This window comes from Ciconia boyciana, chromosome 14 (assembly GCF_034638445.1).
Source record: "Ciconia boyciana chromosome 14, ASM3463844v1, whole genome shotgun sequence".
Classification (NCBI taxonomy): Eukaryota; Metazoa; Chordata; class Aves; order Ciconiiformes; family Ciconiidae; genus Ciconia; species Ciconia boyciana.
Window position 1 is genome coordinate 12,229,754 of NC_132947.1, and position 16,797 is coordinate 12,246,550.

The 16,797-nt window shown below is 40.5% G+C and overlaps 1 protein-coding gene across 1 annotated transcript in view; it reads right to left on the reverse strand.

The window, feature by feature from the left end:
- Positions 1–16,797, reverse strand: part of TOP1 (DNA topoisomerase I) — a 69,195-nt gene that overhangs the window by 37,088 nt on the left and 15,310 nt on the right. The window contains exon 3 of the mRNA XM_072879133.1: positions 1,436–1,538. Within this exon, the coding sequence (XP_072735234.1) occupies positions 1,436–1,538 (103 nt within the window). The remainder of the gene's footprint in view (positions 1–1,435; positions 1,539–16,797) is intronic.

A 16,797-nucleotide genomic window follows, 5' to 3' on the forward strand; every position in this document is an offset into this window, starting at 1 on the left:
TACAAAAGGATGTACTTTGCTAAGATTGCAGGAGAATGTTTTTTCAAGTGAAGCTTGAAGATCAGAAAAATGAAAATCAGAAATCAAGGCAATATAGATATGTGAGCAAAGAAGAGTACAAACAACATGTCCAAGGCATTTCATCTTTGCTGTGGAAGCCAGTAAATGCTGCAAGTTATTTGGCCTAGATTCCACCACCACCACCCCCGTCAACCATTTATTTTCAAAAAAAAAAAAAAGAAGAAACATATTATGGAACAGTAAGGTTGTGTAACTTCTCAAAAGGTCACAGAAAACTCAAATAAAGCGTGACCCCAATAAAACAAACCCACTGCTCAGCACAGACTCTCTCCTCTTTTCTGTGCTTCTTTTTAATAAAAATCATGGTTAACACAAGCTTTTTTATTCTTTTTTTAGATTGTGTTATCACAGTTGCACAGCAATTAGTTAATAACACTTGCTTGGCCATAGCACAAACACTATCTGCCATTCAGCAAGTGTCACAACAGAAACTTACCCTCCAGGGACCATTTTTTGAAAGTTTCATTGTCAATGTAGGCTCCATGGCACTTGCATGTCAGGAGTTGCAACTAGGAAAGCTTTTCTGAGTAACATCCTGTGTGTGACATACTTGCCCTGTGCTCCATCGTACCAAATCACCACAGACGGACCTGCACATCCTGGTTCTTGCAGTTCACAGCCTAGGCTAGGGTATCCACTGCACCGTGGAATTCACCACCACCTCAAGAGCTATAGGTCATCACAGAGTAAATAAATATTTATGTTCGGTGTGGATGATATGGCAGGTGACTGGCATTAAACACCTTCCCCATATAGTGGCAGCGTAGTGTATCAACCACATCAGACAAAACAGCATGCAATCCTTTCAAATTCATCATCTAACCCAGAAGTTGTTCATAACACTGCCTCAGTTTTGAGATATTCAGCCACTGTGGTAGCAGGCCAAGGACATCACCATCATTCTGAGGGACCATCCTTCCAGACACTTCTAATTATTAGGAGGCTGAGTAGTCACAACAGGTTCATCTGTGCTAAAACAGTGGAGTTTATACCAACACTCGAGAGAGCTCCACATTTCTGACAAACAATTGGAACCACACACACAAAAAGCTAATGAACAAAACTGATCAATCTTCATGAAGCTGGGGTTAAACTAGTTTTCAATGCCTTTAATAACACTAAGCTACAATAATCTTTTAGACATTAGTATTGGCTCACATTTGCAAGATACACTACTTCAGCTACATATGCAAATACCTGCAATGACAGAAGTTAGGCTTAAAGCACCTACACTCATATAAACCACACTCAAAATGTAGCAATTCCGTCCTCATATATTATCAGAGTAATTCTTGTAAGACTGCATGTGCAACAGTGTTTTAGCCTATGAGGACTTCATTGACTTTTTCCTCACCTATTACTGTGCTTGGACTTTTCCCGGTCTTTTTCCTTGTCCTTCTTGTGCTCTTTGTGCCGGTGTTCTCGGTCTTTGTGTTTATCTTTGTGTTTGTGAGAATCTGCAAGCAGAGAGGCAAAAGAAATTAAGAAATCAAGTTGGGAGAAAACTCCATGCCTCCCTCATGAACCTTTGCATTTTTCCCCACCCCATACCAGTATTTTCTGTGATTCAAAATTTGTAACAAAAAATCTTAGTTTCAGAGGTCCTAAATGGATTCATTGTTCCTGCAGCACAAGTTAATTCATCTTGGCAACAGCTGCGTTTATATGGTCTTTAGTTCAATGACCTTTAAGTGCTTTACAGGCCCTGAAGAAATGCAACCCTTCTTATTAAATAGGTAAGTATGGCTATAGCAAGTTCAGTCTCATTTGGCAGATGGGAAACCTAGCTTCCTATGCCTGTAAGTATTTCATGTCAAATAGATTATAAGGACACAGGAACAGAGCATAAAGCTGAAATGTTAGGCCTACTGAATCCTAGAATTTAGACTGCTACTTCCAGAAGTATCTAGTCTAGACAAAGCAGCCACACACCCCCCCCAAATTAAAATCTTATTCTTATCCCCAACAGCGCATGACATGACAGGCACATGGCAAGGGAAAGGGGGAGTAATGAGGGAAGAGGAAAAGAAAGGGTGAAAAGAGGACTAAGAATTCTCTCCTCATGCTTCTCTTCTGCAGGAGACACTTACCTCCCTCCAATAACAGCCCCACCAAGAAAATCCAACATGGCAGCTGTTGTGAGTATGTGCTGGTGGCAACCCACCTGCACAGGTTAGGGCTGCTCCAAATTAAGTGACAGGTCAGAAATGGGAGATAGCACTCAAGTAAATCTACATGAACACAGTAATTTTATTGGTATAAATTTCTACTCCGACTGACACTTCCCGTCCTCAGTGATAACTGTACTGTACAATGAAGTCCTTTAAAGCACCAAGGAAATAGATCCAGCACAGAAAAAGAGCAACATAGTTGAATTGTAAATAAACTCATTTACAAGCATCCTTGTAATGTTCTTTATAAGTAGATCAAAAAGGTGCTAAGGCTGAACTAGCACCTCAAACCCACCTCAAAAGGTACTATCATTTACAGTCAAGGTCACTGTAATGTTGGGAAGAATGTGTGCAAGCCCAAGGACTCCCCCCATTTTTTTTTTTATTTGTTTTTTAACATGCTTCTCAAAGCAACTAACATTAAGTAGGCTCCTCAGGATACCTAAAAGGCTGGGCTGACTTTGGCAACTGTTTTCAGATCATAGTGCCAGATTTTCCACCAGAGATCTTGGATGTAAGGTATTAATGCTTAATTAATTGTAAAGATGTTACTGTGCCTCTAAAAAGGCTACTGTCCCTGCACTAAGAATAGGAAACTGCAACACAAGGATTTTGTGACTTTCAGTCACATGGGAAATGCATTGCAGAGCCAGGAACAAGCCTCATTCTCCTGACTCCAAGTCTTTCACCACAAATTCATTTTTCTCCTTAACTGACACCAGCTCTTACAACCTCAAAACATTCTACTGGTTTTAGTGGAAACATAACCACAGTCACATTTCCACAGAATATTATTTTAATCTATTGCTTTCTGTAACTTCAGGTATTGTTTTCAGACACCTGCAGTAAGACAGCATAAAACAACATATGAATGCTGACATTCAAGCCTCCAACTTGCCTTCTGCATCTTTGCTAGATCCTCCTGAACTTGGCAACACTTCCTAGTGCTTTGGTGTACACAGTATATACATTTAAAGCACAAGATTTAGTTTTCTATATTTTGACATACAGGCACGTGACAGGTTATATGGAACATTTGGTGTTACAGCATAAAACACCTAAGAGTTTTCAAGTACCTAAACAGCAAAACCTATTTCACAGCAGGCAGAGCTTTGCAGGCATCTCTGGCAAGCTGTGTGGGGACTGGACACCTACACTCTCTGAACTGCCAAGAAGCAATTTCTTGGTACCCTTCTTCCCACCAGGACAACACACATTTCACTGGCAAAAATGTTTTTGCAGTGCATTTCACACTTAAGATTCTTCAGTTCAGCCAGTAGCTGGAAGCTCAGGCTGTTTGCAAACTGCCTGGGTTTTATTCCACAGAGAGTTTACTCACTGATTCCTAAAGCACCGGCTGAAGTGAACAGCCATCTATTTACACTTGATGAATAGGTAAATTGCTAGAAAAAACATCATGATGCTATACATAGAACTATGTACACTCATTTTATAACATACTCACTTTTTAAGGAGGCACATACCAACACAGAGTCAATTTTTTTCTACCAACCAATCGATGGAAAACATGTGCAACTGAGCTCAATGCTGTTCTCTTTAGAGCTTAGAAGCACAAGATTATTTTTCACAAAAAAAGCGGAAAACGGAACAGTCTTTTACCTTCATCACCAGATTCCCTTCCAGCTGACTCGTGCTTTCCAGCTGAAATTAATATTTGCTCTTGAAAAGTAGTTCCAGGGCTATACCCTGGAAATGCTGGAGTCAGACATCTATTTCCTCAATCCTCTGCACTGCTTACAATGATTTGGTATTTTCAGACTATTAAAGCCTGGTACAGCAGCAAAAAAAAGTGCCTGACCAGTTAAACCAGCTCTGCTTGCTAGTATTTGTCACTGCTCAGCTTCCCTTTGCCATCTACTAAAGGATTTCTAGCAAGAAAGGTCTTCCATAGAGGTATTCTGGCTAAAAGGCAGGCCAAAGCAGCTGGGAAACAGGAGGTTGTGTGCGTGGTCTTGAAAGCAGAAGGGAAAAACTGGCAGGAGAGCTTTCACCCAAGCGCAGTCAAGGCTGGATAGGTGCTTGGCTTCTCACATTGGACAATGCTTTAAATTCAGTACTTCCATGGAGGTAAGCGTACTACCTCCCAGACATGCCTCCTAAGAATTAAATTATTCTGGAACATTTGCCTAGTATTCAGACTCAATGGTGTTGCTTTCTGACACAATGCCATGAGGTAGGTTAAGAATGAAGACTTCAAAAGAGTTTATTAAATAGTCTTGAGCTGACATACGTATGTCTTCAGAAGGCATTAAAGCTCTTGGTATTTTTTTTTTTTTTTGAGGGTGGAGCTGGATGAAGTTCAGGAGACTGGGTCACTAAAAAGGACAGAACTCTTTTTTTGGCCTATAGCACAAAAGTGCTTTGTTCCAGACCGTCTCTATCTAGGAGTCCAAGTGAATGGTTATTTGGTGGCTGACATAAACAAGTTTAGCCATTTCATTCCAGTTTACATACCCACTTCACAGAAACCAATACAGCATCACCTCCAGCTGAACTACACAGGCAACAGATGACCGAATTGGGAACAAAACTTTAAGACACAGTGAGCCACCTCACAGAAAGCCTCATCAACACAGAAGCAATCAACGGAAGTGTTCCTGTCTGTCATGTATCTTCTTTGATATATTTAGCGTATTGATTCCTAGAAGAATCTTCCAGCCTCCAGTAACACTCTCCCAGCTTGCAGCTGATTAGCAGTTGACTAGGTCCAGCCTCACATGAGCTACACAATGAGATCAGACATTATCCCACATTCAGATTTGTTTCCTGCCTTTTATGTCTTCCATTAAGTATGTCTGCTCCCTCTAACACTAAACAAGGAGATAAATACTATTCCTTCTCCAAGAGCATTAGCAAAATCCACTCTCTTCTGTGAGCAAAGTTCAAACCCCAAAAACTCATGTGATATTTAAAGGATTTCAGAAATCAAAAAGTCTCTCTCCAGCATCAAAGTTACAGTGGGGACAGGGGTTACGCTCACTGGGCAAGAATCCATTACCCCTAATGCTCTCCCTTCAGTATCCTCTAACCCAAACAGAGCTTTTGGCATCTCTCCTGTTCTGGAAAGCTTGATGTCTCTAGCACTGGATCTCTGTCTATTAAGGCTGAGCCTGGTATGTCTCCAAAAGATTACCACAGTCCCCGTACTATTCCTGCCATTCCCCCTGTACCTCCAACAATCATGAGCAGCTCTGCATTTTTGTACGTTGATTCATCTCTCAAATCTGTTTAATTACAAGGACGTCTGATTTAAGGATGGGAAATTCTCAGCACTTTTGGTCTGTGGCTCTGTTTTGTCCCCCCCCTCCGCCTTCGCTCCACCACTAAGTCTCTGGGGAAAGGCTGAGTCATAACCCTATTTGCAATACTTGTATATATGTATTACTGGAACAGTGCAGTTTTACTCTTTATCCAGGAACAGAGCTGTAAAAGGTTAGGCATCTCTAACTACAGCATGACAAGAACAGAGATGAAGTAAAAGCAAGCCCTTCTCCAGCAGGCAGTTGCCACCTGGAAAGGCAGAGTGCCAACAGGCAGAGAAGGCGAGCAGTCTCCTTTCATAACGAAACAACCCCTGGATTAATAGATTAGTCTGGTGACAAAACAAGTATGTGGGACTATATTGTTTTAATTCATGAGACAAATTCATTTGCTTTTAAAACACTCTTGAACACCCTTCTCCACACCCCACCCTTCCCCAAAAAGATTACTTACATATCACAATCAAGGGAAGTAGGCTACTTCCTACATTAATATTTCAGTTTTGATGGCTTTTCTAATAAAAGCCTGAAATCACAGAGGGGCATAAGTTCTTGTATGCCCAATGAGTACAGCTATCACTATTATTTGGGAAAATATCACTGGCACATGATATAGGATGCTACAGATGCCATTTTATCCCGCTCTCATTTTATCCCATTTTCATCATTTTGCATTAGAATTTTTTTTTTTTTTTTTAAATGAGAAAAATCTGGCCCTTCTCATTTCTTCTAAATTGAGATAGCTGGCAAATTAACACCTGGTAACCCCAATTTCTAGTCAACAGTAGCTTTTCCAGATAAATCTATTAGCCTTCCATATTTGCTGTCTTTCGGTTCACCTTCTTCTAAGTTTTTGTGGGCACAATTTGAATACCTTATTAACCTGCTTACAGAAAGGTTTCTGCCAGCAGTCTTTGTTCTTTTGAAATGTTTTACTAGGTTCTGGGGATAAAGACTTTTCGTATTTTCCTTCTGGTTGCAGCAACACCACAATTGCTTTTCCTCTCATTAGACAGCCTAGAAATACCTCAACTGGTATGTATGCTGGTATTTTATCTGTTCGAAGCCTCATTTCAATGCTTCTCTACACTGATGTCCAGAAAGGCAATTTAAGCTTACTTGATTCTTGGGACTGAAATCTGTGCCCAAATCTGAATACACAGCATAAAAAATTCATCACATTACCAACTAAGAAAAACATTTTTAACTTCTTGTTACTCCAGTAACACTTCTGCTTCAGATGAGCGACTGAAATTTCTGCTCCAATTTAAGTCCAGTGCCTCAATATTAGTTATTTGTTGCAAGAGAAGCATACAAGCTCTCAACACTTTTTCGGGATCATTGGTCTGTATGAGTATGGTGCTCTATTACCAGTACATTCAGCCATCCTGAACATGAAGCATGAGCAAGAAGACTTTTACTATCAGCACTACAGACGACATGTATGATGAAACTAGCAGGGTCTTTTCACAGCCTCTCCTCTGGAAAGGAGAAGAAAGTCTTAAAAAAAAACCAACAACTTCTCCAGTTCCACTGCTAAATTATGCAGCTGAAAGGGAGGTAATTCAGTAACACTTGATTAGGTTCAAAAGCTGGTCAAGTTGAAAAACTTCTCATGAGCCTTCCTGTCACTTGAGACATGGTTAGTCCCTTCTCAGCTGAAGCACCACCTCCGTGTTAGATCATTTACTCCACAACTGCAGCCTTTTTACTATTTAGGCCGATTTCCCCCTTACCTGTTGTGATGCAAAAGTAAGCAAAGCAAAAAGACTCTGTATGACCTAAATGAAACAGGTTTGCTTATTCTTCTCCTCCCTCACAGGCTCTCCTCAAAAGTAGTCATCTTAAAACTGCACATTATCAGCAAAAGGCCCCTTCCTTTCAAGTCACTCAAGTTTTATCATTTGTTATCATTTATTTTGCCAAACCATATTACTTTTAGCGTTTTAATTTCTTATATGTTGGGTATAAAAGACTACTATTTAACATTATCAAGGTTCAGTTGCTGAAATGATGCCAAGAAGGGCTATGAATGTTCAAACGCGTGAATGTAGTTCAAGGTATCTAAAATACTCTTCACATTCCTGGCAAAGAACATGTACTTTTGTCTTAGGCATCTGATCAAAATGGTTTAGTGTTGCACTAACTTTTACAATATATAGATTATATCAGCAACTAGAAAGACTGTAACATTTAGTCATTATCCAAGATCTTTAACATGAATAGTGACAGGGTTAGCAGATTACCTAAACAGGCAACGGTAATCCCACATATAAAAGTTGCTCTGTGAGGTTCTGGTCAATTTATAAATTGTTCACCTGAGAAAGCAACTACTGTGCGGAGATGAAAAAGCCCATGTGCAGAGCCCATATGGCTCAGAAGAGCAACCCCATGGAGAAAGTGGCGCGGTCTGAGGCATAGGGGATCAGGATCCTCACTGTTAAGACAGGTTATGACTTCGGACTAGTCATCTGACTTTACGTGTTTGGATGTAACAATTTTAAAGGCATGTACACAATAATCCCACCTAACTAGTCTGGAAGAGGTTTAAACTTTTCTAAAATAATTGTATTCCAGCTGGAGGAAGTCACAGTATGATCATGGTGTTCCAGTAATTGATTACACGGTGTTTCTGGAGTTTAAATGGACTGCCATTGCTGTAGCCCAAAATAGGGGGAGGAAAAGCTATTGGACAGAAAACAGAACCGCATCCAGGTATTGGAAACAAGACAACACCTTTCCCAATAAAGCAGGGCAGACTGAAAAAAAGGGAACTGGAGGTATGAAAGACACAGAAACTGGGAAACATCTATATGCAGTTAGATGTGTCAAAAGCAGAAAAAGATACCCAGAAGGCATTGTTCAAAGAGAGATTATGGTATTGTGGATGATGCTCTGGAGCAGAAAACCATAATCTAAAATAAAATTCCCATGTAAAACTGGATATGTCACTTACTGGCCTAATGGCCCTATTTACACAACTACAGAATACACATAAAACATTTACCCTGGACAGGTATTGCAGGCATCTCTGCTGTGCTGTTTTATTTCTCCAATAGCTGACTGCAAAACATTTGGAATCCTGAAGAGAGAGCGACTGAAACACTAAGACTATGATTTGAGTCCCCCATAACCATTACCTGGATCAGAGTAACTCATCAGACTCAAAGTGAGAATCAACATCATCATCTGCTCTAACAGAAACAGAGTTTGGGGAAGCAATGTTTCCTAAGCATGAAATTCAATAAAAGAAGCAGGACCTGGGTTTTCAGTAGGTGTCAAGAAAGGAAAGCAACTACAATGATACTGAAACAAGACTGCCTGGCTTATGCTTCCTCATTGAGAGTGCCATACTTAATGGTGCAGATAAACCTTTCAAAAGCAATGTGACATGCAACCCTTCACCAGTGTTGAAAGACATCTCCACAATCAACATTGCTACAGAAAGCTATTTCTAAATCCTTAAAATACTTCTTGAAGTCAAATTCAAATGAAGTACAATTACTGTGATATCACAAACTTATTTCACTTCAGATGGATCACTGGGCCAGATGCACCAGTTCAGGGAGGCCAACACTCCAACAGTGCTCACTGCTTCCCTCCATAAACCACAATAAAATCTGAGTTTTATGTCTACTGCAAAACAACTAAATTAATTTTGACTAAGCATAAGGAGAAAACACAAAGCAGCTCTTGGCTGTGAAGCTCCAGATCCTCAGTCATTCACTTTCTAATCATACAAGGGAAGAAATAGAAAAAAAAAACAACCCACACAAAAACACGTTTGAAAGCTTCATGAAAACGGAGCCTGGAGAAGTACAGCAGAATAACCAAACAGTTTATCCTCTCTAAGGCAGGAACTTTATTACTAAACGTAAGACTCCACCAGAGTGCATTCTTCCTTTTTCTAAGGGTTCACATGAAGAAATATATCACCACTGAATAGATTTGAGTCAACCTATTTTCCAGGCTATAGGTACTCCAAGGCTATAGGTACAAAACTCCTTCTGGGCTGAGCCAGAACTGACCACACCACATGGTATCCAATTCTGCCAAAGCTTGAAAACATAGCACTTTTGATAGAAAGAGAGTAAAACCAATGACCTTACAACCCCTCTCCACACTTCAACAGTTATTTGAGGCAAAAGATACTACAGGGACAGACAGATATTATGTCTTTTCCCTTAAAAGGACTGTGCTGGGAAACTTGGCTTCAGAACAAGACAGACCCCTTAGTTACTGCATTCTTCATTAATCTTGTAATTTGAAGGCCCTGTATTCCTTGCTGTTGGACAGAGGGAAAGGAAGAAACCTGTGGAATTACTTGGTGATGAATCTTGACAGGGGAACATAGATAGACAGGTAATTCTCTCCAGCTATTTTCTGTCCTTTAGAATAGCTCCTATCAACTTCTTGAGAAGTTCCACTTACTCTCCAGCAAAGTTTTATTATGCAAGCAAGGATCTTAAACAGCTTTTTAAAAATACAAAAAGTTTGCAAAACAAGATCAACGCACCTTCTGCTCCACCGAAACCCCGGGGCAACTTCAATCTAAGGAAGAGAGGTAAACAATGTGACAGAACTGCAAACAGTGAGAGAGCATGACAGGCACAGGACCAAGTCTGCAAGCTAAGCTCTACACTCATTTATCTGTCCTAAACTTTAAAAGCGTATCATGGATAGACTAAGGAGGCCAGGAAAAAAAACCAAAACCACAGACTGATCACTCCTATCTTGTGTGACTGAACCTCTGGGACATGAAGTTAATCTGAAGCAAATGTCATTGCTGGCATTTCATCAATCTAAACCAACCTGCAGAAGCTGGGTAGGTACGCAAAGTGTGCTGCAAGAATCTATTCAGAAAGAGAAGGACAGATACTCTTAGTGCACCTTTTGAACCCTTCTCCAAATTTTTTTCAGCCACACTGGATTAATTGCTTATTTTCTGTGCACCTCATTTTTTCACCTGCTGGGGAAGTACCTAATACTCTGTGGGTAATTAATGCTTAAGTAATTGAGATAGCTATGTGGTATAAGGGGATGCTGACCTTAAACTGCTACACTGCAAGCATTTTGCAGCAAAACAACTAGTGGTGTAGACAGCAGCAGCAAGTTTAATGACCTGTCAGTACCTTTTACATAGCCTCTTCTGAAAGAGGTGGCACATTCATGTATGCCTACTCCGCAGCAGATCTTAGTTGCTGTGTAACAAATGCATAAAATCACTGCAAGCAGAATTGCAGCAGACAATATTACACAAAGGACAAGACTGAGGAAGCCTTATAAAGCATGAAAATACATTTGATCAGTACCGAAAGGCTAAATTAATAGCTGCTTCTTACACATGCCAAAGGGCTCCCAACCGAGAGGCAACAATGAAGTTTCAATCCATTATTTGCGCTCAAACCCCAAAAAAGTTCAATGTGAACGGAAACATGCGTTTCCAGGGATTCCCAAGATGTAAAACATTCTTCTGTAATTGTATAAATAAGAGCCAAAGACTGAAACCCATTAGTATGTTTCCACTAACAAAGCAGAATAAAACAGAACAGCAAGTTAAAACTTTGGGGAAATGACCAGCATCAGCGTGCAGCTTAAAATACTGCGGTGCTGGCATGGAAGAGAGGGAAGTCCAGAGTAGTCTCTTAATGAAATGAGGTAAGAGCAACCCTGTTCTTGTCCCTAGTGATATCTATTCTTACAAGGCTACACTCTTTCATGAGTAGAAGTACTTACTTTCCATAGCCTCCTCTGCTCAGGACTGGAGTACCTTGCACACTAACACTCTTCCCTTCCCTTACTGGGATAGAAAGTTTCACCAATTTTTTCCTGTCGCTTTGTGAGTCTACACCCGCATGAATAAAGTAAGTTATGCACTGCATGTACATCTTTAAAGAAGCAGCAGAACTCAAGATACACTTTTGCCTCAAGTTTCAAAAGCCATGGCCCATCATATCTCTGCACATCAGGAGGCCAGGATGAGGCTGAGAGCAGGATCTAGGGAAAAATCCACACAGTGAGCGCTGTGGGGCTCAGGAAAGCTCCAGGACACTCTAGAAATAAAGCCATGGTGTAAGCATATGCAAGTTTCTATGGTATATGCCCACTTCACTCCCAGCTGTTGTCATGTCCGACAACTGCCTTGCTTTCAGTAAGCACTTATTCCTCCTCCTCCCACCTCAAACTAGCCCACAATTACCTTCCACAGACAGTGATGGGGTCCAAACAGATAGAAAAGTGGAAAGCTAGGCAACTGTAGCAGCCAATGACCCTTTTCAAAGTCAACACTGCCTGTATCCAAGTATCACAACCAGATCCAAAACGCAAAAGATAAGAGCAAACAAAGGACAGCCACAAGAAGCTTGAGCTTCATTACCTCTCAGGTTTCAAAAGCCTTACACTCATGGCACCTACATCTGTACTCCTATTTGCTAATACACATACATACAGGACCGAGACCCTGGAGGACTTATGGGTATATAAAGTGAATGTTGCTGAGGGGAAACAGATGTTACCAATTGGCTCAGGGAAAAAATTTTGCATAAAAACGTAGTTACAGGTAGGGTCCCTGTAGATTTCTTTTAGATCCACTGATACTGAAAAATTTTTACTAGGGCATCTAATCTCCGGCTTTTCCAAATTCACACCCGTTTCCTCCCCATTGTGCGAAGTGCAGTTAACATAACTGGCACAGCAGGAAGGACAGACTCACTGAGAAAGCCTGGACAATTGCTCACAAACCAGGCTAGCATCCAAGAGTGTAAAACTAGTTCAAAATTATGAAAGCAGGTAAAATTTAAGGGCATTCAAATAGATAATGCAAAGCAGACTAATCCCATTTTCAGAGTTAGAAAGCAACCAACCTTTAGCACAGATTCAAGGCTTAGCACAGAAACCATCACGCGGTGCTGTCACACACCATCTTCTCTCAGGAAGAGACAGAGGGAGGGATGTACGCTCCCCACCGAGGGATGTATACGCCGCACCAGAGACAGAGACAAAAAGAACTGCCCAGAGTCACTAACAAGTCGCTCAGGAGCGAGAAGCAGAGGCACTCATGCCTCTGCTCACCTTCTGCCCTGGTTCTACAAAGCGTTTGCTGCAGCGGGGCATTTGCAACATTTACAGTCATGTTTAGACTTCAGAGCTATCAGGGAAGAAGATAACCTACCCCTTACTCCAACACAATCTAAAGCAAAATGGTTCACTTAACCCTTATTTTTCTGGTTTGCAGGAATCCTTTTCCTTAAGGAGTTCTTGGCTAGCAATCTGGGCTGCAGAATTTTTGGGACAACACACTGCTCTTCATCAATCCCCTCTCAGGAAGGATGTGCAAGCCAGGGTGGATGGAAACACTGGCTTTTGCTCAGCCACCAAGTGCACTTACACCAGAGACACTTTTGCTCTTTGGCTGCTTCAGAGCTTGGAGAACCCCAGCTTATGCTCAACTGTAGCATAAGAATCGAGCCTAGACCTTAAGTGAGGGGTGCAGTGACTGTGCTCCTCCTGCCTGCATCGCCATCACAGGTAGGTGGGCTGAATCATCTTCTGGAGATTTTTGACAAAGAATTGCCTGGGGAACAGCTTTGAAAGTTACTTCAGCAGACTGGGTCAAGAGCAAAGAAAATCTTTTGGTGCAATCTGTGACAAATTCACACTGCAGAGAACTTCATGTACTGTGCTCCATCCGTAGACTGAGTCAGTGCCCCTAGCAGAAGGTTTTTCCGCCTCCAACTGCTCTTTATACCATCATTAGAAAGGTGCAAACACCACAATTTGTGATGCAAAGTCAACAGCTGCTTACTGCATGCAAACTTTCAAGACAGGTGAATCAGGAGAAAACAAGGGCAAACAACTATAATTCCTAGTCCTTAGAGAGGATAATAGAAACTTCAGCTATATTAAAAAATAAAGACACTGGTATTATTTTGGAGCATAAGAAGAAAAGTTTCAGTTCTAAAAACTGGCCAACAGGAAAACTACTGTGTTGTCAGGAATAATTACACTGCAATGATGTCAACCAGAAAAATATTTTCACTTGCTAGCTGTGTAAATCACTAGCATTTTTGGATTCACTAAAAAGAAGACATTTGTAAAGACACCCTGAAATCCTGACACTTCCTCAGTGCAAGAGTGTTGTCTCAACCGTAGCTCACACAGAGCCTGTATTCACACCAACAACACAGGAGGACAGGGCTGGCATGTTTGACTATCCTGGGTTTGACCCAGAACAAGGGCTCTCCCCAAGCAAAAATTTTACAGAAGATCAAAAAAAAAAACCAGTTGCATTGAAATGCTTCTCTCGCAGCAGTCAATGACTAGCCTCCTGTAAGCAGCCAGGATCACACACAGTTTATACACATGGGAGTGGTACACGCTGTGCTCAGCATCCTCAGCGGAGAGGCTCTAATGACATTTGTTCAAAGTCTTTTATTAACCACCCCTTGACAACATGATGTGGCTTTGGCCAGTGCTGGTCTCCTGCTTGCTGTAGGCAGGAAAGACTTGAAGAGGCAGCACTCTTGGGAACAACATAAGGCCTCCACAATCCGCAGTATTAGAGTATAAATTGAGTCTGCAAGACAGAAAGTGGTTGGTACAATCTTGAAATCACCTCTGCCAAGCAGTACCACTGTTTTACACACTGGAGCCAGACATTTCTCCTACAGTTTAGTATCATGCCTACTAAGCTGAACTGATAGGGGAAGCATGGCCAAAGTCTTATAAAAAGTTTGTTTCAGAAGTCCAGGCACTTAAATTATTTTTATCACACTCAAGCTGGTTCCTCGCTGTAGGAGCAACTCCCACACTGATTCCAGCTGGTGGTTTTTGGTTTTGTTCTTTTTTTTTTTTTCCTCCTGTCTACAGTCATTTCTTTCAAGTATAGGGCTACACTGGATGGATACAGCCCGATTTCACCTCTGTTCCCATTGTGGGTGAGTTAAGTGATCACTCACCCACGCCAGGCTAATTCCACCGGTTGTCTGCAAGCGTCTTATCACCAGAGTCAGCTTTGCCACAAGTCCCACTCTCAAGACAAGGGAGGGAATGCAATTCCCCTGCCCTAAGGGGACATTACCACAATTAGCATACAAGAAGAAACCTGATTCCAGCTAAAATACACAAAAGAGTAAACAAAAGGTAAATGTTTAATGACAGTTGAGATTTCTGCACTTCCAGCTGTACTCCTGAGTCTTCTGGAAGGAAGGGATAGAGGATATAGAAAGAAGCATCGCCGCAGCAGTGTAGGTCACAGTAGCTTTAAAACTCAGTTTTAAAATAAGGCTATAATTGCAATATTTAAATGACTAGTAAGTACAGCTCCTAGATATGGTGCACCAAACTCCACTGGAAGTCTTCAATTTACATCAGTAGACACGAAATGCTACTTTAAGTCACTGGTTTTAATCTCTTTATGCACCTATAATCTGTTTATTTTGTTAAATCCAGGTCAAGTCTCACTAGCTGGCAACTGTTAAAATCACACTGATAAAGATACCTGAGTAATGTTAACCTGTTAATGCAGGATAACATGCTGTGGTTACTCTATTATGCATAATAAACTCCTACTAACTTTTTCAACTTAAAAAGCCCCACACAATATATTATCAGTTTGGTCATGTTTTTTGTTGGTTTTTTTTTTGTTGGGTTTTGTTTTTATGTTTTGGTTTTTTTAAACTAATGGCTTGCATCTTTGGATGGAAATCAGAATTTTATTAAATACACAGCCAACATTTTCAGATTCCACCTTATACAAAACTCACATGTGCCTTGAAAGAGACTTAAGGGTAAGAAAAACATTTACTTAATTTGTTTCACATCTAAAGTCTTTTAAAAGAAAGGAAGCATAATCCTTGGAAATTGAACTGAACCAATTGCTTCTGGTTACCTTGTTCCTCAATTTTAAGAGTTGTCCATTCTTAACCTATGCAGAAATAGCTAGGTGTGAAAAATTAGCTTTTTTTTTTCAGCTTTCAAGTGGCTTCCACTACCATAGTCACTAAATGAACTGTTTACACTGAAGGAAATATGCTGCAGGTGCAGAGAGTCATCAAAAGTTGGTTTATCACTGCACTTCAAACTCGAAGTGCTTAACTAATGACTTCCATCATATCAGAGGTTCTGCTTTACTACCACAACACGATCACACTCTCTAGTTTTCAAGTTTTCTGAACATGAAACCTAACATTATTTATATATTTTAAGAGGTTGGTTGGTGAGAGGGTTAGAAACATGCTCGAAAAACTACGGGCACTACAGAAGCAGCCATAGGGATTCAAGACTTTGTTATTCCTCTTTAATGTAAACCAAAGTGAGAAAAACAAGTTATATAGCTTATTTCCGGAAGTATTCCAAAGGAAAAATTAAGAAATATTTAATTCCACTTGATTATTTGACAGCAGAAATAGGCAAAGGAAACAAGAGGAACATCTAAGACTATTTACAATCTGATAATTTATTCCTGAATGATTCAACTGTAAGGCTAGGAAAAACTATTTTTAAAAGTTTCTTGGCTGCCAGTTTTATATATGTTGCAACAAATTTTTAAAAGGTTATTATGATTCTTACTAGAGGCAAAATTAAATACATCTGTTAAAATTTATTATGAATTTTACACGAAGGACTAATACCACCTTGAAAGCTGTAGCCACTCCAGCTGATTTAGTAGTTTGCTCCTAACGCAAACAGCCCAGAGCAGCAGCTGTACTGTTCCCTCTTATCCTCCTCTTCCAAGTATTTGAAGCCTGGGCTAGACAAAGCCACTTCTGGGAGTGAAAGCACCATCCAGGTGCCCAGCAGCAGAAAGCAACACTCACACTCTTCAGAGTAAGTTCTGTTTAACCCAAAAGTGCACAGTAGCCCCAGCGGTTTCTGAAACTGCAATACCTGAATACATTTAACCTGTTTGAGTTTGCATGCATTTCAGCGACACTATTTTGCAAGTTTTAAAGTGTACCAATTTATTTTTTGAACTTCAATCTGTTTTACAATTAGCAATTACCTTACTTCCTGTACTCTGGTCCCTAGCAGATGAGAAAAAACTCATTTTCCTGTGATCAGCTTTACCTGATACTGTCAGATGTAAAAAGGCACCGATAGTGAAATACTGGAGCCTTAAGCTTTCACTAATGCATAGTGGTAGTACTAAGTAAACCCTGTATATGGGAAAATGACATGATGAGTAGCCTTAATACCACAAGAAAGAATGAATACGAATAACCTATTCTGAAAATCAGCTAATGACATGAGACATTTAACTTCAC